Source organism: Bos javanicus, chromosome 1 (genome assembly GCF_032452875.1).
Source record: "Bos javanicus breed banteng chromosome 1, ARS-OSU_banteng_1.0, whole genome shotgun sequence".
Lineage (NCBI taxonomy): Eukaryota > Metazoa > Chordata > Mammalia > Artiodactyla > Bovidae > Bos > Bos javanicus.
In genome coordinates this window covers 94,871,904-94,894,593 of record NC_083868.1, presented here as the reverse complement: position 1 = coordinate 94,894,593, position 22,690 = coordinate 94,871,904, and the positions used below count along the sequence as shown (strand labels likewise).

Here is a 22,690-nt window from a genome sequence, read left to right as displayed (position 1 = left end):
ACAAACAAGTGAGAAGTGTGGCATTGTTTTATGTGTTTACAAAACTTTTTAATGTCTGGCCTAACAGGAGCCATCTGGATTCTCATATTTGCCTCCACAGTCCATATATTAAACCACTGCATGTCAAGTAGCAACTGGAAAACTCTACTCTTATGAAAGAAAAACAGTAACAAATAGCTAGTCTGGGTAGAAAGTCTATGTGAGAAGATGGAGCTCTCAATCTGAAATATCTGGGAGGAACATTCCAAACAAGACACAAAATGTCACCAGCCTCTCTCTCTAATGACAAAATGCTGGTGCTGAGTGACAGGGCTGAGCAATACATGTATGCCTACTGTAAATCATATTTACATTTCCAACCTCTGAAATCATGGGAATGTCGCGCTGATATCAGTATCTTCTAGATGTTTAAATAAGGGATCTGTTGGAAAATATGAGATTTTTTAAAATGGGGGATTAAAAAAGAAAGATCACAAGAAAAAGCAATACTAAAACACATACAGTGCATTTTAAATGCCCCAAAGGAGAACTTTAAATGCCCCAAAGGAACCATTAGTGGATCCCACCAGCAAAATATAGCCACCCACCAGAGGTTTTGTTGGAGAGGATGAAAATAACTCTAATTGAATAGGAAAATCTAATTTATCCACATGTATGTGACCATTTAGAACCAAATCAAACAATTTATTTTGAAAAAAATTTTTTTGTTAATTCCTATGATTTTGAAGTAAACTGAGCATAACAAACTCAATCATGAAATTATTAGCTTTACTTGTAATGTCAGGGTTAGTGTGAAAACTTGCCTTCAGTGGTATCAATACTTCTTTGGTTGAACTTGTTCAAATACAAATTCATATGCACTGTGATACACCTCTAATGTGTATTGAAAGTCCTCAGATTGTTACAGGGTCTGCCTAGTGCCTAGTTTTTATGACTATTCTAGCCAGTTCAAGGCAGGTTTCCAGTATGAGCAGCACATACTATATCCAGACATGAAATGAATGCCATAAAGGAGGCCACTGAGCCCTTCTCAGTAATTGAAAGGGAGCTGGAGGACTCCAGGGGGTGAAGATTTGCGCAGCATTGTGGCTAGGGACCTGGGGTATGGAGAGAAAGGGAGATGGGAACCAGAAAATGAATGAGGGGAAGTGAAATAGGGACATTTCCAGACAGAGACAGTTTATTTACAAACATGAATCAAAACAGATTTATACTTTCCTAACTCCACAGTGGATTTTCGTCTTACAAAAGTAGATTGGCTACCAAAATCCTTCATAAAATCTGCCTTCCCCTTTGCAGTGAGAAATAAGCAAAAAGTCAAAGGTTAAAAGATCATGCACAAAATATTATATTCCCAAATATAATTATACAAGTCTTTAACTTCTTCACAAATCAATGATAAAAGATTAACTAACTTATACTTCACTATATTTTGTAGCACAGATTTTTTTCATCATATATTTATGTTCACATTTCACAAACATTATAAAAAGACTGTCCACTTCTTTTCTTAAAATGGGAAAACAAAGCCATAACACTTAAAAAATTCAATTTGCAGAGCATAAACTTTTTTTATAAGAACAGAACTTAAAATAAACTCATTTAAAACCAAAATATCTTCAACATAAACTCTGTATGTTTCCCAAAGGAATTCTTAGCACTCAGATTTTGGTTGGTTTAGCCTGTCTTGTGGGCTTCCCTGGTGACTCAGTGGTAAAGAATCTATCTGTCACTGCAGGAGATGTGGGTTCAATCCCTGGGTCAGGAAGATCCCCTGGAGGAAATGGTTACCCACTCCAGTATTGTTGCCTGGGAAATCCCATGGACAGAGCAGCCTGGCTGGCTATAGTCCACGGGGTCACAAAAAGAGTTGGACATGACTTAGCGATTAAACAGCAATAAGCCTCTCTTGCATCTAGTGGTTCTTGTGTATCATGATTCCCAATTATTATCCCAAGGAAAACTTCAAGCAAGGTGGGATACAGTGTAAGTCATTATCACATACATAAAGGCTTTATTTTTGACCTTGTCACATGGCTTGCAGGATCTTAGTTCCCTGACCAGAGATCAAACCCAGGCCAAGGCAGTGAAAGGGCCAAATTGTAACCATTGGACCACCATGGAATTCCCAATATAAGCTTTAATGAAACTTGAGATGCTTCAAGTTTCATTCATTCAAGTCTCAAGAAAAAGACCCCCTTTTTCTTTCACTCCCTCTTTTCATCTGAGAGAGCCCTTTGGAGACCTAGAAGGGCTGGATTTATTGTCTGTAGTTACTACAAAATTTGGCTCACAACTTTGGGGGGAAATGCCGTTTTAAGGAATTTTGTGCATGTATTATATTTTCTTTGTTTCCCTAGAGATGGATAACCTCAAAATAAGATCCAAATATTGGTTCCTTCAAATGATGTAAAAAAGAATAGTATTAAATGAGGAGGTTAGCTATCATAGAATAGGAACTAAAGTTCAAGTTTTTTAGGAAAAAAAAAAACTGATCTTGCATATGTCTGTGTATATGAAATAATGACCTACAAAACAAAACACTGTTGAAGAAGAAGCCAATACAATTTGCCAGTCTGACAAAATGGTTGGAATGTATAATTGGAAGATACCTCATAAAGTTGTTCAATTCTCTGATTTTAGAGGACAGGCAAAAAAGGCCCAGAGATGGTAAATGACTTGCCTGAGTCCATTAGCAGGTTAATCTGTATGATTATTTTTATACACACAGGCACACACACATATACTCACTGTTGCATTTACTTCCGTACATAAAATGCTTGTAACTTAAATAATAAATGAATAATAAATATGCAGATTCTCATTTGTTATTTCATCCTCATAAGTAGGAAATACCTATCTTCCAAATGAGTAAAAAGGCTCTACTTTCTTTCCACTGGTGAATTTACTGTATCAAGGCTTGGCTGTATGTCTGCTTTCTGCAGTGCCTGAAAGAAGCACAGATTCGAGCAGTAGGAAGAGTGGCAGGAAGGAGCAAAAACATAGTCAAGTTGAATCAGAATTGGAGCTTCTTTTGGTGCCAAGGATGTCCCACTGGCAGTGAAGGCTTCACATGAAATGAAACTTGGTCTACTGCAACTTCAGACCTAGCTGGAAGGTGATAATGAAGGGTATCACCACAAGAGTATGAAGTAGCTCCTCCAACCACAGAGAGCAGAAATGACCAGTGCGTATCTCATCTAAGTTACTGAACTATGAACTTAGATGACTTTACTAGGTGTAATCATAGTGTCTAATTATTTTAATTTGTTATGCATATAAACATCAAAATATTTAGGCTTTATATTTAATATATAATAATATTAATAGCTATTTTACCTCTTTCCATAAAATTATTTGTGGATATAATTCTAAAGTCACTTTTTTAAACCTTAAGGTAGTTTTTTTTTTTTAAAAAAAACATCATTATCTTTAATATTCTTTACTGACTTTATCCTGAAAAATCTTGTCTAGCTATATATATATTAACATTAAATAACTTAAAAAAATAAATGATACATTATATATACCAAAATAGCCCCATTTTAAAGCTACACAAGTGAAAAGGTTGAGTTTTCAAGAATAAACTAGACCCTCTAAAGGCATTTTTCATATTTTTAATATTAAATGTATCTTCTTCTCTGACTATGCCAAATATATACACACTATTCTTAGTAACTTATGTCAGATGTAGCCATTATGAAAACATTGGGTTGGTTCACTTGTCTATTTTTACTTGTTTTGTAAAGGAACATTTATTCTAAATCTAAATAAATTTGCTCCCAGATCTCCCCCAGGGAGATGGCATAACCAAAAAACAACGGTGTGCAGATATCCAGTGCATGCAACCTCATATTTTCTAATAATAGTGGTAGAAAGTAACTTTCAAGTATTATCATAATCCAACTGGACTTATAGATAGCTATCATATAAATTAACACGGTAAAGGAAGAAAGTCATTTGAGAAACTTGTCCTTGCTAGAACAGCTTTGCCAAAATTCCCATAGGAAACAAAGCCACCCATCCATAAAGAACAGAGGGCATTTGGTACCCAGCACTGACCTTGAAGTACACATATTTAACACTGCTCTGAAATCAAAGTAAACTCTAGCAAGTTGAAGAAGAGCCCACATTTTCTTTACTCATTAAAGGTCATCCTCAGTGGGTAGAATTTCTTCTAAAAAGAACTTGACGGAGGCAAGTCTCAAGCCGAATTCCAGCTCCTAACCCTGCTGTCTGTAGCTGTGGGCATTAGTAGCAATTTGGTTAAAACATGAACAGAGAGACTGGCCCACTTACAGAACAAGATTCAGATGTTTCTGCACTCATGTTACTCAAAAGCATTTCCTAAAATTAAATTAAAATGAAGTCTGCAGAGAATAGAGATTCCATAATTCATAAGTAATGAGAGGAAATTAGTCGACTAAAGAGTCAATGTCTTTCCAAAGCAGGTGTAGGTCGTCAGCAGGGGCTCAAGCTTTTCAGAAATCTCACTCCTTCACAGGTTTTGATCCAGCCACTTGATGTAACTATTCCTAGTCCGAATTCCCACTGAGAAGTTGGTTGGCCAGCTGGTGAAAATCATGCACCCGTGGAAGCCATCCTCAAAGTGATCCAAGGTCACCTCCACACCCGCACTCTCCAAACGCTTTGCGTACATGATTCCATCATCTCTTAGGACATCGTGCTCACAGGTCAGAATATAGGTCTTTGGGAGGTGCTGAAGGACCTCCTGGTCTGCGATGAGTGGGGCAGAGCGGGCATCCAGCAGCTGAGGGATCTCTTGGACAATCCTGGAGTTGCCAGTGGTCTGCATGACAGGCTTATAGTTCTTTGTGATGGAAGTGGGCAAAAGGGATGTCCAGTTTAGACGGGCCCTGAGGGCAGAAGCCTCATCCACATCCAGTGACGTGTGATTGTTGACTATCATTGCCTGGACAAAGTCATAGTTGCCATTGAAGTAGTCCACCCAGTACTTCACCATGACATATCGGGGCAGAATAGGGGTGTTCATATTTTGCTGATAAGAGGGTGTATTAAAATCTAAAGCTTGAAGAACTGGATAAATTAAAGCTTGCACTTTGAGCTTGTTTTTTAGGTTGGTATCTTGATTAAACTGGAGAAGAAAAAGCAAACACATTATTTCATTTCACTTTGAATGGCCACCACCATCACCACCACTCTTCAAGCTGTTGGATATTTACTAAGAAAGGTGTGATGTTTGCAACTCATACTTTTGAGTGAACATTTCAAAAGTACGTGATCTCTTAGGTCTTTAAACACCCATCAACACTCTTTGTCTATCCTTTGGCATAATACTCATCATGCTGGGTGTTATGGATGGATAGTTTTGTATTCCCAAGAAAGGCCCAAAAGGCAGTGCCTTACTGGGGAGAAAAAACTAGTCTGACTCTTCCAGAGAACATGGGTATGAAAAGCTAAATGAACAGATGATGGGACTCCAAAGTCTTTTAATAGGACCTCAGGGTCTCTCCTCTGATGAGCCTAGAGTCCTCACGGTTGGTGAGAGGGAGGGAGTTTCAATCATGCTGTCAGTGCACCTTCCATTGTACTTCACGAGTGTGTGTCTGAGAGTGCAACTGAGATGGGAAGGTGACTGAACCCCTACCACTGCAGAACTCCATTCCCCCAGGTCTCCCTGCAATGCAAATATATTGCCTCATTTTATAATTCTAGTGTCTAAAATGATATATTTTTTACATAACATCTAACAGGCAGCTAACTAGGTCACTGTTTCACAGGCTACTAAACAATCTTCAAGATAACTTCAGCCAAACAATTTTGTTTCTCAACAGACTTTAGAACCCTATCTTGAGGAAAGATGTAGTTGCTCTGTAAAAGCAGTTCTTAATACATGCCAAGAACTGTACATACATCATCTCACTAAGTCCTGGCAACAGCCTTTCATTCAGATGGCACTATCTTCATTTTCCTGAGACTTGCCCAAAGCCGCACACCTCCCCTAGGGGGGCCTGGATTCCACCCAGTTCTGTCTGGTTTTAAAGCCCATGATTCTCTCTGCAGTGCACCAGGACATGTGGATAGCAAACCTACCAGTGCCAAGCAGAGAACTGAGTTCTTTAATTACAAGTGAAAGAGAAGAAATCAGGACATCCCACAAATGAAAAGGCAGATGCTATTTGAGAATGCCAAAAGAAATTTGGAGGTAAGAAGACAAAAATGCTATTCTTAAATTATTTAACCCATTAGAGGGGAAAAAAATGTACTTATCTTTGAATTTACACAGCTGCCCAAAATTTGGGATGCCATTAGAGTTAGACAGAATTTAACCAAGTAAAACTCAGTGAGTGAGTGAAGTCACTCAGTTGTGTCCGACTCTTTGTGACCCCATGGACTGTAGCCTACCAGGCTCCTCCGTCCATGGGATTTTCCAGGCAAGAATACTGGAGTGGGGTGCCATTTCCTTCTCCAGGAGATCTTCCTGACCCAAGGATTGAACCCAGGTCTCCCGCATTGTAGGTCTAGTAGACGCTTTACTGTCTGAGCCACCAGGGAAGTCCCTGAAGTAAAACTCAGATTAACATATATTTTAACATTCAAAGTGCCTGAAGCACTTAACTTAAAAGTTAACATTTAACTTTTTCTTTTATATTAACAAACACTTTTAAATTTTTAAATTTGGCTCAAAGTTTAAGGAAACAATCTTAGCAATGGAAACATAAGCAAAAATACTCTGTTTTTCAAGTCCAACATGGAAAAGGAGCAGAGAAAACTTAATTTCCAGGCATATCCCTGAGGGGCAAGGGTAGGATGCTAAAATGCTAGCTCTCTTCTCTCATTAATTGTAACCAGGGCCTTTCCAAAGACTCAGAGATGACACTTCTTTCAATGATCCATTTTCCTACTTCAGAAAGATCTCTGAGAAGTTTCCAAGTGCAGTCATCTCAATACCTTGGCCCCTGAGTAACCAGCCTACCCGGCTAGACCTTTGCCATACCTAGTGGACACGTGCTGTCTGCTGAACATTAACATGCACCCTCCTTTCACCAGCACCTCAGGCATCTCTGTTACCTGTTGGCCCAGGGCAGCTGCCAAATTCCCACCAGCACTGTCACCAGAAATGCCGACTCTGCCTGGGTCAACTGAATACTTGTGTAAGACTTCTGGCTGCAGGAAGTACTTCGTGGCACGTACAACATCGTGAATTTGCTCAGGAAAATAAACCTTTGGAACTAGCCTGTATCTGTGAAGAAAACACAAAGTCTTTACAGGCCTTTTAAAGGTTAAAGGGAAACTGGTTCTTTTGAAGCCATGAACAAACAAGTAAGGAATTATAATAAATATAAAAATAAACCATTTTCATATAATTCAAACGCTTAGTTTAAAAAATGTAATGATTTTGTCATATATATATATATAGCTGAGTTCCTTCGCTGTTCACCTGAAACCATCACAACATTGTTAATCAGCTAAACCCCAATACAAAATAAACAGTTTACCAAAAATACAATGATTTTGTAATAGTAATTTTTTCTATCAGTCACCAAACCAAACAAGCAAAACAAAAATCTACAGCTGTCACCAAGGAAGATAACAAAACTTTGAAGTAAAACGCAGATGTTGATTATTAAAATACCAAGAGAACCATAGCAGATTCTGCAATACTATTTCTGGAAATCAGTGTTCCATTCACAACACTTCTGGGTTAGAAGGTGACTCGGCAGCACTAACCACTTCATTGGTCTCATGTTTATCGAGCTCACATGGTATTTTTCATGACTTATGTGATAAATAAAATCGTACTCCAATAAAGAGGTCAGGCCTTCCTGACATTAAGCCCAAGCAACGTGTTTGCTCCTTGGAAGGTTGAAACTAAAATGTCAGCTGTCAGCCAGTAAAAGGGAAACCAAGTTTCCAGAAGGCCCATGGCAGGCCCTCTGGGACACTTCTGAGGCTTCTTCTACCACCTTACTTTTCAAGATTAGAGTATCTTTGGGATTCTACTCTGTACACTTAGTTAAGACTGATATTCCCTAAGAGCCCCAAGAACCTTGGTTTTGTCAAATGTCCCTCTTGTAATGTCATCTTATGAATCCATTAGTAGTCTCAGCTTGGAGCATCCCAAGGTCTCCACCCTCCTTTCCTTGTTTATTATTTCTCACTCATCCTTTAAGTTTTACTTGAGAGTTTGCTTCCTCCAAGAAGCCTTCCTTGAGTATAACTCCACTTGCTTCTGGGGCTGAGCTGGCAACCATTCCTTGATAATTCTATGTGCTGGGGTATATTGCTGTTTATATTGCCTCATATTAGCATGACTTCTTTCTGTATTTCCTCTTAAGAGTGTGTTCTCTGATATCAGGGACTGTGTGTTTCCAGTGTATATTTATCAATGTGCTGAGCACACAATCATCCATCTAGCAAACCATTTTTGAGTATTAATATATCTTCATTTTGCAAATGAAACTGAGGCATAGAAAGCTATTTAACTTGTAAAATAAATCAAACACCAATCAAAATAAGGTAGGATAGAAACCAATTAATTAAAATCTAATAATAGTTAATACTCAAGTCCTTTGATTTCAAATTTATAATTAGCATATTTATTCTCAGAAATTAGTTTTTTCTATACTACTCTACATAGGCCATTCATTTCCCCCATCTAAATTACAGATATATAGTTAATTAAATATCTTGACATTCTGGGAATTCCCTGGTAGTCTGCTGGTTAGGATGTCATGCTTCCATTTCAGGGAGCAAAGGTTCAATCCTTGGTCAGGGAACTAAAATCCCAAAAGCTACACAGTGCAGCCACCAAAAAAATCTTGACATTCTGTGCAGACACAGATCAACAACACAGACACAATCAGATAAACAAATATTTGTGAAAGACTTGATAAATAGTGAATGTATGTCTTGGTCTTTCAGGAATTATGACATTTTAAAACATAAAATGCAGTAAGAAATCCCCTTAGTGGTTGCCCTGTAACAGATAAAATAAGTTTTCTAATTTCTTTTCTACTTTTCCATCTGTGATGATCAAGTAATCATCTGAAATTATTTTTCTCCAGGTGATTTTCACAGTGCCTTAGTGAAGCTCCCACATCTTTGGTTCATTTATTAATAACGGGTGATAGAAGTAGGAGTACACCACTTTGTCCAATAGGTGGAGTCATCTCATATGAGTCTATTTACCATCAGTTCTGGGATGAGGTTTCAATTTTTTAATTTCATTATTACCAAATGGAATTCTTAATTCTTTCAATGAAATAAGAATAAATGCACTTTATGACTCAAGGTGTGAAAATAAAGGCTGTTTTGTCTCAGAAAGATGCCAGACAGCATGAGAGGCTGTCTTCCTGGTGGCCCAGGGGGTGAGAACATATTTTGTTATGTTCTGAACATACATGTGAATCAAATGTTCAGATGTTGTTTCACAAAAGATCTTAGTGACTTTTGAACCAAGAGGAACTTATAATCTAAAAAACATTCTATTGCCTCAAATCTTATGAGTTGATTAATGGCTCTAAGTTGCTTCAGTCGCGTCCAACTCTTTGTGACTTCACAGACTGTATGTACCCTGCCAGGCTCCTCTGTACATAGGATTCTCTAGGCAATACTTGAGGGGGTTGCCATTTCCTCCTCCAGAGTTGATTAATAACTGGCTCAAGCAACAGAGTAAACAACGTAGTCCTCTTGGTTTCCTTGGTCAGTCTCCTAAACTGCTCCTCCCCTTATCTTTGTTCATTCTGGAAACATTCTCTAGTTTTAGACACCAAGAAAGGATACTATTTTCACAGACTGAAGAATGCAGTGAAACTAGATATTTCTGAGGTCACCTAGTGTAAGATGAGCCTTCAAAGTAGCTCAGAATTGACCTGAGAAGCATCACAATAGTTCTGTAATAGCATTACAGACACAGAAAACTGAGAGTCAGGAGGAAATTTATGAGTAGTATACTCAAAGAAAGCATGCATAGATACATGTATCTGCTGCTTTTGCTCAAGGCTGTGTCCCTGCAAAGTACTCAAAGAGGATTCCGCCTTTTCCCTCCCCAGTTGTATTGAGTTAAAGCACCTGATGAATTTGTGGCAAATACAGTCTCAATTTGCCTAACTCAGTGAAGGATAGATGACTCTGCAGTGTTTAGCTTCTGTCTACCTATTACACCACGTGCCTCCTACCAGAAGAACAAAATTTGGTGTAAACTTGAGAATGAGGTTTACTCAGTTTAATGAATACGTACACTCTATAAAAATTAACTTTTTCCTGCTCACCAGGTGCTCTACAGAGGTTTCACTCAAATCTCAGAGCGAATCTGTGGGTTTAAGGGTGTGAACATGCAGCTCAAAGGGGATGCATAACCAGCCTACAACAGCTAGTAAGTGGCAAAGCTACAATCCAAATTTATACCCCACATGCCTCATCCTTTTAAAATATTCTCATTCTTCAAAACCCGCAGACTTCAAATGTACCTGTGTGTTCTTATTACCTCGTCAAAGCAGTAAATTCTCAAAACTGTAGATTTCTCACATCCCAGAACTTCTCTCATGATTTCAATGTTTTTGTGATATTCTCAAAACAAATCACCTGAGACAGCGTCTGGCCCATGGTACATCTTTAATTATCCATACATGATAAATCTTTAAATAAATTTAATAATTTAATAATGATATTTTTATTCATCCCAAACAAAATTTTAATTTTTATACCTTTTATGTGTAAAATCTGTCATTATAGCAGCAGTGTTATAGTAGGGGAAATATTAAGCCATATACCTTTAAAGACATTAAAAAAAGAAATTTTTCCTTAATCACCTACTCTTCAGGCACGTCTCCAAGGGCTGTCTGTAGGCCCTGCATAGCTCAGAGTTTCTCAGCTCTGTATGCACTTTAGGATAATCTTGGGAGATTTATAAAAAACAAAACATTGAGGTTTGAGCTCCTCTACAAAACATTCCATTTGATCTGAGGTGGGGCCCAACATATCTGTATTTGAAGAAAAAGTCCTCCAAGTGATGCCAGGGTTCTGAAATATCACTGAATCCAGCCGTACCATCAGTATCCTCTGAACACATCTTCCTGTTCCTGTTCCCAAAGCATTGATCCCTCTCTCCATCCCATGTGCCCTTCACCCAGCAATTCCATATCAAATGTTCCCATTCTTTAAATCTCATCTCAAATGCAGCTTCCTCCATGAAAACTTCTAAGAGCCCGGCCAAATGCAGCTCTCCTTTTTTGGAGCCCTCAAAGTCTCTCTTACAATAAGTCATAACAGACATGCCAGCTTCTAGGAATAGACAGAAAGTCATAATTATGTACTAAAGTGGTCCAGGTATAAGCAGTGCCATTTCCACAATCTATTAATTCATTACCTACTTTATCAGTGAGCAGAGAGATGGAGCAATGCTCAGAAAGACTGACAAACTCCTTAAGTCAAAGGTAGATACATGAGTCCAGAGTTGAGGGGGACTCTGGAAGTGGAATCCCTGAGTGACACTAGTGTTCTGAGAGTGTTATAAAGTGCATTATTCCTCAAAATAACCTGGCCTGGAAACACCAGGACAGCCTTCTGCAGTGGGCAAGGACACTGAGTTCTATTCATGCAGTGCCAGGCGGGTGAAAGGTACACATGATATTCTGGAACAAAATTCTACTCCTGTTTGATTCAAGAGGAAGACAAAATCACATTCCTTTTTTGCCCTCTGCCCCCACCTTTTTTTTCCCCTTTTTACTGTCTCCCAAGAAGAGCTCAAGAGATTCATCTTGAGAACTTGAAAAATGTTAATATTTTGCTCAGTTTTAAAGAACCTGTATGTTTAGCAGGGGTTATCTGAAACAAATCAACGATTACACTCTTACTGTGCTGTTTGAGGGAGACAACTCCAGAGGAAGAATCTGTTTATTCTTCTAATAAGTAAAGCTTCCTTTCCTTTAGAAGAATATATAATAAAATTTAAAATAAAATTATGAAACACTGTGAATAGGTAATTGTTTCTCTTTTCATTTGTGCAATAATGTTTGTGCATAAAGGTTGAGGAAGCATTTTCCTTTCTGTTTCTTCTCTCAAAATTGCCTCCAGAGATAGCTTTGACTATCAGTCATTCAGCAAGGGAGAGCTGAGCTTAACAAAAACTTGGTTGATTGGACAATAAGTACATTCAAAAGAACTGACAGATGTCAGGATGTATCACCAAAATCCTAGGAGTGACTGATCCTAGAATTATGATCCATTCAAACAATGTGATTCCCTAATGCTGTTTACAAGTTAAGGCTTCGCTATGGACACAGCTGGGAGATTCCCAGCCTCCCTTCCCCCATTCAGATACAAACCTTGCCTTTAACCTCAAGGGCCACTGGAGCCCAAGTAGGCTTGGTGCAAAGTCCCTCTGACCTACTTTCTCTGTGATTTCAGAAGTTAAACTGAGCTCTGGGCTCAGGTGTGGGTGGAACTAAGCTTCCCTACCTTACTGCTTGTTTACAGCACAGGCTTTCTGTACAGCTTCACCCTCCTCCCTACAAATTCTAAAAGGCCTAAACCACAAGAGAGAAACCAGTGGATTTTTTTTTTTTTTAAGTCAAAAACAGAGTCAAGAAGACTTTACCTTAATATGTCTAAAAAGGAGACATTCATTAGTTAATGATTGTTAAGGATCTAAAACAACCTACTTTTTAAAAAGAAACCACAATATCTTTCTGTAGCATTAAACTGTTTGTAACACTGGCCTTTAGGTTTGCTAATACAGTGGCCTGGACTGAGTAAAAAGAAAGTTTGGGACAAATCTTCCCTTTCTTAGAGGGAACCCTCAAGAATTCAGTCTGCCCACCTCCCGGGGCTGCCTGAGTCAGGGTGATACGTGAGGATTTCTCCACTCAGGACAGGGAGGAAGAGCAGGAAAAGGAGCAGAGGGCAAGTCACAGTGAGGTGACTGTCACATCGTGTCTTTCACAGTATCTTGTTTGAACAACTATCAACATGTATGTCTCATTGTGCCTCCGAGAAGCTTTGTGATTTTGTCAGCTTGCACTCATCTAATCTTATGGATGAGGAAAACAGAGTCATAAAAGTCCCATTGCTTATAACTCTGTTAGCAGCAGACCAAGATACACATTCCAGCTTCCTTTCTGTCTACTGGGCAACGTTCCTCTTTACAGCTCTGTCAAGTTTTAAGTTCTCTGTGCATAGTGCTACCTGATATTTGGTGGATGGGAAAAGGTCTCCATCAACACAAAATAGAAAGTTTGAGTGTAGCAAAGACTTAAGCAAAACACAACTTGAAACCATTTTTCACAACCAAAAAAGCTAGAATTTAATAATATCCAGCATAATAATACTTTGTTATTACCTTACATTTTATCTTTTTGTAGTTGAAGTACAATGACCACACAATATTATATTGTATGTACAACATACTGATTTGACATTTATATATATTATGACATGATGACTACAATAAGTCTAGTTACCATTTGTCACCATACATAGTTAATACAATATTGCTGACTATATTCCCCATGCTGTACATTAGCATCTTATCTTTCAAAAAAATTAAATATTCCTTCTCCCTGATGTTTTATGGTTTTAGTATTGTGTTTCATTATATAAACTGTAGTTAAACTACACTGAAGTTTATGAAAATAAGCTTATAAACATAAACTTCCCTCCCAGATTATGTAAATGAGGATACATCCATGTATTTTTGATATTATAAGGTGAACTCTTTCATTTACTTCACAAATACTTAATGTGCTGCTGCTGCTAAGTCGCGTCAGTCGTGTCCGACTCGGTGTGACCCCATGGACGGCAGCCCACCAGGCTCCCCTGTCCCTGGGATTCTCCAGGCAAGAATACTGGAGACTTATTGTGCAATTATGTGTAAAAATAGCATAGCGTTATTGAAGCTACTGAATAGAAGTCATGGCCTATTTTTATGCCTTGAGATCTTTATCTACCTTGTTAGATAAAGATGAAGTTGTTAGATTTGTCCCCAGAATCTTGAGCCAATACCAATGATGTTAACTCAGGAGTTCCAGCTCATGGTTGTGCTTCATATGAAGTGATTTCATCCTCAACCCTTGCCTATCAGCTTCCTCAGATTATATATAACCTTCCAGAAGGCCATCCCCACACTGAAACAAAGCCATGACATCACTACCCACTCCTGTTAGCCTCAAGGATAAGGAGCAGTTGTGTCCAGACAGCCTCCCTGCTAGGAGAAGGAATTCCAAGAGAATCAAGAGTCCACCATATTTCTGAAGGCTCCCAGGTATACACCCATATTTCTTATTTTCCTTAGTTATTTCCAGAAGCATGAGTCCCTCCATTAGTCACCTCTCATGTTTCATTTCCTTAATGTTCTCATCCTCCTCCTTTCCTCCCAATCCCTCTCATTTCCCCACTTTGTACTTCCATGACCAACTCACTCTTTTAACTAGGTTCTGCTCATCCTTAGGAGTGCAATTCAAACCTTCGAACTAGGTAACATAGATGCCTCCATTACTACTTCCCTTTCTATTTCAAATCACTTATTACATTATTAACATTATTTGTTCAAGATTTGCTTTCCTGTCTAGACTGTATACGCTATGAGGGCAGAGTTTATGTTTGTCTCACTGTTATGCATCAGAATTTAACAAAATAGCTGGCACACTACAGGAAGTCAATAGATATTTATGGAATAGAAGAAGGAAGAAAGAGGAGACCTCTGAACATACTTTCCAAGAGAAACATCACAGTCATATGGTGTTGGCCATACCTCAACTAGAACATAAAGGTTATGTGGCTCTTCAGGGGTGGCTGGCCTGGATGGATCCTAATCACCTTAGCTCAATATTGCTGCAAAGAAAAGTTCTGTGAGTTCCAAACGCGTTGATGAATAAAGTTGGACCTTTCTGTACATGGGCTAGGGCACTGAGTCTCCAGACTTGCCTAGTGCCTTAGAGTATCCAAGGCCCTTTCATCTCAGATGTCCAAACTGATTCTTGTAACAACTCTCTGAAGTCATTAACCCAACTCAAAGTGTATTTATTCATTCAGTTCAGTTCAGTTCAGTTGCTCAGTCAGTTTGACTTTTTGCGGCACCATGAACTGCAGCAGGACAGGCCTCCCTGTCCATCACCAACTCCCGGAGTTTACTCAAACTCATGCCCCTTGAGTCGGTGATGCCATCCAACCATCTCATCCTCTGTTGTCCCTTTCTCCTCCCTCCTTCAATCTTTACCAGCATCAGAATCTTTTCAAACGAGACAGCTCTTCACATCAGGTGGCCAAAGCATTGGCGTTTCAGCTTCAACATCAGTCCTTCGAATGAATATTCAAGACTAATTTCCTTTAGAATGGACTGGTTGGATCTGACCTTTTCCAGTCCTATGGCCACTGCTGAGTTTTCCAAATTTGCTGGCATATTGAGTGCAGCACTTTCACAGCATCATCTTTTAGGATTTGAAATAGATCAACTGGAATTCCATCACCTCCACTAGCTTTGTTTGTAGTGATGCTTCCTAAGGCCCACTTGACTTAGCATTCCAGGATGTTTAGCTCTAGGTGAGTGATCATACCATTGTGATTATCTGGGTCATGAAGATCTTTATTGTAGAGTTCTTCTGTGTATTCTTGCCACCTCTTCTTAATATCTTCTGCTTCTGTTAGGTTCATACCATTTTTGTCCTTTATTGTGCCCATCTCTGCATGAAACGTTCCCTTGGTAACTCTAATTTTCTTGAAGAGATCTCTAGTCTTTTGAATAAGTGTCTCCGGTATTTCACTGGCTCATAGGTGTATTGTTCTTCTGCTGTGACCTGCAGGGTTTCTGTAAAAGAAACCCTACAGAAACCCTGTTTCTGTCAGACCCAACTGAACAAGTCAGGCCCATTCTATTGTTCTATATTTAACTTCTTTTAAAAAAATCTTAAAAACATCCTATCTATCTGTCTTTGTTTTATGATATGCCCAGGCTTAAAAGAACACTTGGAAGATAAGGCTCATGTAGAGAATCCTCATGGTGCCAAGTAAAAACAAGACCACCTTCTGTCCTTTCCTCAGGCCTTTGAGGAGCTGGAGCTACACAGGAAACCACTGAAGAGGCCCTGAGGCCAGTTCACTAGCACTGAGCTTCAGGGCCTTGATCTATAATGGGGTGTCATCTGCTTAAATAGCTGCAGTCTTCCTCTGACCAGCTGCCCAGGCCATATGATATAAAGGTTTACTTGATGCTTCCTGCAATATAAAATTGCACCAGGGGCCCCTTGAGTGGTCTGGGAGGCCCTGATGAGTATCCAGGATGGCCTGGAAATTGTCCAGGGCTGTCTAGTGTCAAATTTGCTGAGGAGGCTGCCACTAAGACTCTTGTTCACAGGGTCAGAGCTGCTTCAGTGACTTTGGAGACTAGCCCTTCCAAGGGACTGGAGAGGCAAGGATTCCCTTAGGTTCCTGATCTAGAGGAGGGGCAAAGAAGAGATAAGCTGTGAATGGGATCTCAGCTGGCAGAGAGAGGCAGAGGGAAGGTAAGGCAAGGTCAGGGCATGGAAAGTGGCAAATGTTGCCATAAACCTGTCACTCGTCATCATTAGCTTCCTTCAATGTTATATTTGTTTTTTCAATTATTTTCCATTATAGATTATATCTTATATCTTATAAAGATATTGACTATAGTTCCCTGTGCTATAAGGTAAACCTCTGTTGCTTGTTGCATATCTACTTTTTAAAAATAAGAAACGTAGCATTCTATTGATATCAAGTCAAACAAGTAGAATCAAAATGTCATAAATTTTTTAGTTAGGCAAAAATTCATAAGTTTTCTAAAATATATGTATTATACATACTATTTATGTATATGTATGTGTTTGTGTGCTTAGTTGTTCAGTTGGGTCTGACTGATTTGCAGAAACCCTGCAGGTCATAGCAGAAGAACAATACACCCGTGAGCCAGTGAAAGACCTGAGATACTTATTCAAAAGACAAGTGCCATCAATAGATAAGTAAAATGATGTAGAAGGTTGACTCCTATGTAAAGTCTTAATGGGACCTGGGGCCTCTCTTGTTTCCTTGGCTAATGTGGTTCTTGACAATTGTCTGGCCCTTGGTTGCCTTCCGGCAGAACAAGGAGAGTTTGTACAATAACTAATACTTCCTGCTGCACTTGGATCAATGTGACAGGACAGTCACACACACACTAACTAAAAGTTAGTCACTCAGTCGTGTCTGATTCTTTGATACCCGAAAGAGCCCACCAAGCTCCTCTGTTCATGGAATTCTCCAGGCAAGAATACTGGAGTGGGAAGCCATTGCCTTCTCCAGGGGATCTTCTCAACCCAGGGATTGAACCCACATCTCTTGCATCTCCTGCGTTGCAGGGAGATTTTTTTTTTTTTACCACTGAGCTACCAGGGAATCCCCATATATATGTATACAAAAGTTTTTCTACTACTCTTGATAAAGGATGAGAAAGAACACCAAAAAAAAAAAAAAGAAGAGCTGGAAAAATTAGAAAACATAAACTATATGAAATGGGAGCACTGAATATAAAATATAAAAAGTGAAACAAACTAGATGAAAGTATAAAATCATCAAATAGTCCAGTTGTTTTTAAACATGACTGTTCATTAGAAACATATTTGGAGCTTTGGAGGAAAAAAAACAATACCTGGGCATTTGTATTTTTCAAAAAATTTCAAGGTAATTCTGATATGCATCTGGATTTTAAAAAGTGATTACAAGTTTTTCTATTAAATGGTAGTTTTGATGATATAGAATTCTATTATTTTTCTGTTTATCAATCATGATACAATGGTATTAAATGGGTAATAGTTACTTAATCACAATAATAAAAGAAGTTTATCAGTTTTCACAATCAATAGCCAGACAAAAAATAAAAGACAATTATAATTGTAAGCCATAGTGGGAATATGATTAACTTAACAATATAAAATAATTACATACAATTTGAGGCGTCGAGCAGAGTGATGTGGTAAGTGGAAGTGCATACATGCACATGTTTTTATCTGCCCATCCAGCTATGTCTTTTGGTTGGTGCATTTAATCCATTTACATTTAAGGTAATTATCAATATGTATGATCTTATTACCATTTTCTTAATAGTTTTGGGTTTATTTTCTGTAGGTCTTTTCCTTCTCTTGTGTTTCCTGCCTAGAGAAGTTCCTTTAACATTTGTTGTAAAGCTGGTTTGGTGGTGTTGAATTCTCTTAATTTTTGCTTGTCTGGAAAGCTTTTGATTTCTCCATCAAATCTGAGTGAGAGTCTTCTTGCTGGGTAGAGTATTCTTGGTTGTAGGTTCTTCCCCTTCATCACTTTAAATATATTGTGCCATTCCCTTCTGGCCTATAGAGTTTCTATTGAGAAATCAGCTGATAACCTGATGGGAGTTCCCTTATATGATATTTGTCATTTTTCCCTTGATACTTTTAGAATTTTACCTTTGTCTTTTAATTTTTGTGAGTTTGATTACTATGTGTACTGGGGTGTTTCTCCTTGGGTTTATCCTACCTGGGACTCTCTGTGCTTCCTGGACTTGGTTGACTATTTATTTCACATGTTAGGGAAGTTTTCAGCTATTACCTCTTCAAATATTTTCTCAGATCCTTTCTCTCTCTCTTCTTCTTCTGGAACCCTTATAATGAAAATGTTGGTGTGTTTAATGTTGTCCCAGAGGTCTCATAGGCTGTCTTCATTTTTTTTCATTCTTTCTTCTATATTCTGTTCTGCAGCAGTGATTTCCACCGTTCTGTCCTCCAAGTCACTTATCCATTCTCTGTCTTAGTTATTCTGCTATTGATTCCTTTTAGGCTATTTTTCATCTCTGTTTGTTTGTTCTTTAGTTCTCCTAGGTCTTTGATAAACATTTCTTGCATCTTCTCCATTCTGTTTCTGAGATCCTGAATCATCTTTACTATCATTATACTGAAGCTTATCTCCACTTCATTTGGTTGTTTTTCTGGGGTTTTATATTATTGTCCTTTCATCTGGGATATAACTCTGCTTTTTCAACCTTATTAACTTTCTGTAATGTAGTTTTCTTTCTAGCTGCTGTGGGATTGTAGTTCTCCTTGCTTCTTCTATCTGCCCTCTGGTGGATGAGGCTGAGATTTCTCTAAGCTTCTTGATGGGAGGGACAGGGTGGTAAAAGCTAGGTCTTGCTCTGGTGGGCAGGGCCTTGCTCAGTAAAGCTTTAGTCCAACTATATGCTGATGGGTGGGATTGCACTCCCTCCCTGGTAGTTGTGCCTGAGGCAACCCCGTCCTGGGGTCTACAGGCTCCTACTGCTTAGTCACATCAGTCGTGTCTGACTCCGTGCGACCCCATAGACGGCAGCCCACCAGACTTCTCTGTCCCTGGGATTCTCTAGGCAAGAATACTGGAGTGGGTTGCCATTTCCTTCTCCAAAATACCACCTAGTCTCACTCATATGTAGAATCTAAGAAACAAAACAAGCAAAATGAAAGACTACAGGCTCTACGGTAGGGTTAATAGTGACCTCCAAGAGGGCTTATGCCAAGACGGACCTTCCAGGACTACCGCTGCCAGTGCCCCATCCTTGTGGTAAGCCCCTGCTGATCCAACCTCCACAGGAGAAGGTGTTTTGGTTCAGTTTCCTGTGGGGTCATTGCTCCTTTCCTCTGGGTCTTGGTGCACACAAGATTTTTTTGTACCCTCCAAGACTGGAGTTTCTGTTTCCCCCAGTCCTGTGAAAGTCCCTTAATCAAATCCCACTGACCCTCAGAGTCAAATTCCCTGGAGACTCCCAGTTCCTTTGTCAGATCCCCAGGCTGGGAAGCCTGATATGGGGCTCAGAACCTTCACAACAATGTGAGAACGTTTTTGGTTTTACTATTCTCCAGTTTGTAGGTCACGCACCTGGCGGTTATGGGATTTGATCTTAATCTGATTGTACTCCTCCTACTATCTCACTGCGGCTTCTTGTCTTTGGATGTGGGGTATCTCTTTTTGGTGGGTTCAAGCACCCTCCTGTCTGTGGTTGTTTGACAGTTATTTGCAATTTTGGTATTCTCACATAAGGAGATGAGCACACGTCCTTCTACTCCACCATTTTGAACCAGAAGCCCTTTAATGTTAGTTTAATTCTGGCTCAAAGAAGCATAGGAACCTAGGGTGTGAGTCCACCTGATTTATTTAATTCTTCACTCCACCTATGTGACTTCACATAGATTACTTAACTTTATCGACCTCAAATTCCTCATCTATGAGGAAAATTATCAAAATACTTATTTTGGATGACTTTTATGAGAGCTAAGCAAAACTCTTTATTCATTCATTCCATAAATAGGTATTAAATGCTCTTCTGGTGTTTTGTGACTAATTTTCAATGTGTGTTTGTTTGTTGCAGGGGGGTGGGGGGTGGGGCTGGGGTAGGAGAGGGGCTTGTCCCATACCTTCATCAAGCAATGCACCAAACATCAGTTGGGTGTCTTACAGTTCAACTCAATTCTGAGAGTATCTACCTGGAGATAGCATCAGATTCCACAGATTAAGGGATCAACATTTGTTCTCTGTGATTCAGTCAGTAAAGAATCTGCCTGCAATGCAGGAGACCACCTGAAATGCAGAAGACCTTGGTTCAATACCTGGGTCAGGTTGGGAAGATCCCCTGGAGAAGGAAATGGCAACTTACTCCACTATTATTTCCTGGAAAATGCCATGGACAGGGAAGCCTGGTAAGCTACAGTCCATGGGGTCACAAAGAGTTGGACACAACTTAGTGACTAAACCACCACCTACAAAACTGTAGATCCCCCCCTACTTCAGACACCAGACACAAGCCCAAGTAATCACCTATGCTTCTCAGCAAGTTATAGATGGGAGGTTCCAACAATCCCTCCAACTCAGGCTGCCAATCCCAAGTCCAAGTTATTACTTATACTTCTGACCACCTGGCTATAAATCAGAGGGTTCCACAACTTCCTCCTCAGGCTCAATTAATTTGCTAGAGCAGCTCACAGAACTCAGAGAAATGTTTTGCTCTCTAGGTTACTGATTTATTATAAAAGAATACAACTCAGGAATAGCCAGATGGAAGAGATATGAAGGGAAAGATACATGGGAAGGGTTCAGAGCTTCCACATCCTCTCACAGGTGTACCACTCTCCCATTTACATGTGGTCACCAAGTGGAAGCTTTCTGAACCCTGTCCTTTGGGTTTTCATGGAAGATTCATTACATAGGTATGACTGATTAAATCGCTGGCCACTGGCAATTGATTCAGCCTCCAGCCCCTCTCCCCTCCTCAGAGACCAGGCTGTAGGAAAGTTCCAGCCCTCTAATCACATAGTTGGTTCTCCTGGCAACCAGTATCCCCATCCTTAGGTGCTTCCAAAGGTCATCTCACTCACAAAACAAAGACATCTTTAATACTCTGAATACAGGAAATTTCAAGGATCTGGGGAGCTGTGAGCCAGGAACTTTGGATGAATACCAAGTACTTATGAAAAATATATATTTGATCATCGGTATGACCAAACATATATCTCTTACAAATCACAATATCATAAATGTCCTCTATCTGCCAGGGACAATTCCAGACACTAATGATCAGCTATGAGCAAAACAGACAACCATCCCTAAAATCTCTGCCTTCACAAAATTTACATCTTCTATTTCTACCTGATACAATAAACACATAATAAGTTATATATATGGTCTGTCAGTCCACTGATAATTGGAGATAGTTTTGAAAATTTGGAGAATTATAATTGATAATTTTGGAGAAAAATAAAACAGAAGAAGAGTGGACTGAAATTTTAGGGGTGTGAAAGAAGGCCTTGTTGAAAGGATAATATTTGGACAAAGATCTGAAGGAGGAGAAACAGTATACACATAGCACCTGCACCATGCCTGCCATGGAACACCATGATTTTTGTGTGACTACAATCACTGCAGTTGTTAAAACTATTTTTCACATTCTTCAGTTCAGTTCAGTTCAGTTCAGTTCAGTCACTCATTTGTGTCCAACTTTTTGTGATCCCATGAAATGCAGCACACTAGGCTTCCCTGTCCATCACCAACTCCCGAAGTATACTCAAACTCATGTCCATTGGGTCGGTGACATCATCCAATCATCTCATCCTCTGTCATCCCCTTCTCCTCCTACCTTCAATCTTTCCCAGCATGAGGGTCTTTTCCAATGAATAAGTTCTTCCCATCAGGTGGCCAAAGTATTGGAGTTTCAGCTTCAGCATCAGTCCTTCCAATGAATATGCAGGACTGATTGCCTTTAGGATGAACTGGTTGGATCTCCTTGCAGTCCAGGGGATTCTCAAGAGTCTTCTCCAACACTTCTCAACACTTCTCAAAAGCATCAATTCTTCAGCACTCCACGATCTTTACAGTCCAACTCTCACATCCATACATGACCACTGGAAAAATCAAAGCTTTGACTAGACCGACCTTTTTGGCAAAGTAATGTCTCTGCTTTTTAATATGCTGTCTAGGTTGATCATAGCTTTTCTTCCAAGGAACAAGAGTCTTTTAACTTCATGGCTTAAATCATCATCTGCAGTGATTTTGGAGCCCAAAAAATAAAGTCTGCCACTGTTTCCACTGTTTCCCCATCTATTTCCCATGAAGTGATGGGACCAGATGCCATGATCTTCGTTTTCTGAATGTTGAGCTTTAAGCCAACTTTTTCACTCTCCTTTTTCACTTTCATCAAGAGGTTCTTTAGTTCTTCTTCACTTTCTGC

At 39.3% G+C, this 22,690-nt stretch overlaps 1 protein-coding gene across 2 annotated transcripts in view; it reads right to left on the bottom strand.

Moving 5' to 3' along the window:
- Positions 1-1,162: 1,162 nt before the first annotated feature.
- The window catches only part of NCEH1 (neutral cholesterol ester hydrolase 1), a 63,908-nt gene continuing 42,380 nt past the window's right edge, over positions 1,163-22,690 (bottom strand). Inside the window, exons 4-6 of one of the 2 annotated variants that reach the window (XR_009736287.1) lie at positions 7,054-7,225; positions 4,063-5,116; positions 1,163-3,111 (exon numbers count right to left, since the gene is read on the bottom strand). Coding sequence is in view for 1 of the 2 variants with exons in the window: in XM_061415643.1 (XP_061271627.1) it covers positions 4,499-5,116; positions 7,054-7,225 (790 nt within the window). In the remaining variant the exon portion in view is untranslated. Of the gene's footprint in view, positions 5,117-7,053; positions 7,226-22,690 lie in introns of both variants that reach the window. The other variant, XM_061415643.1, reaches the window with a different exon arrangement.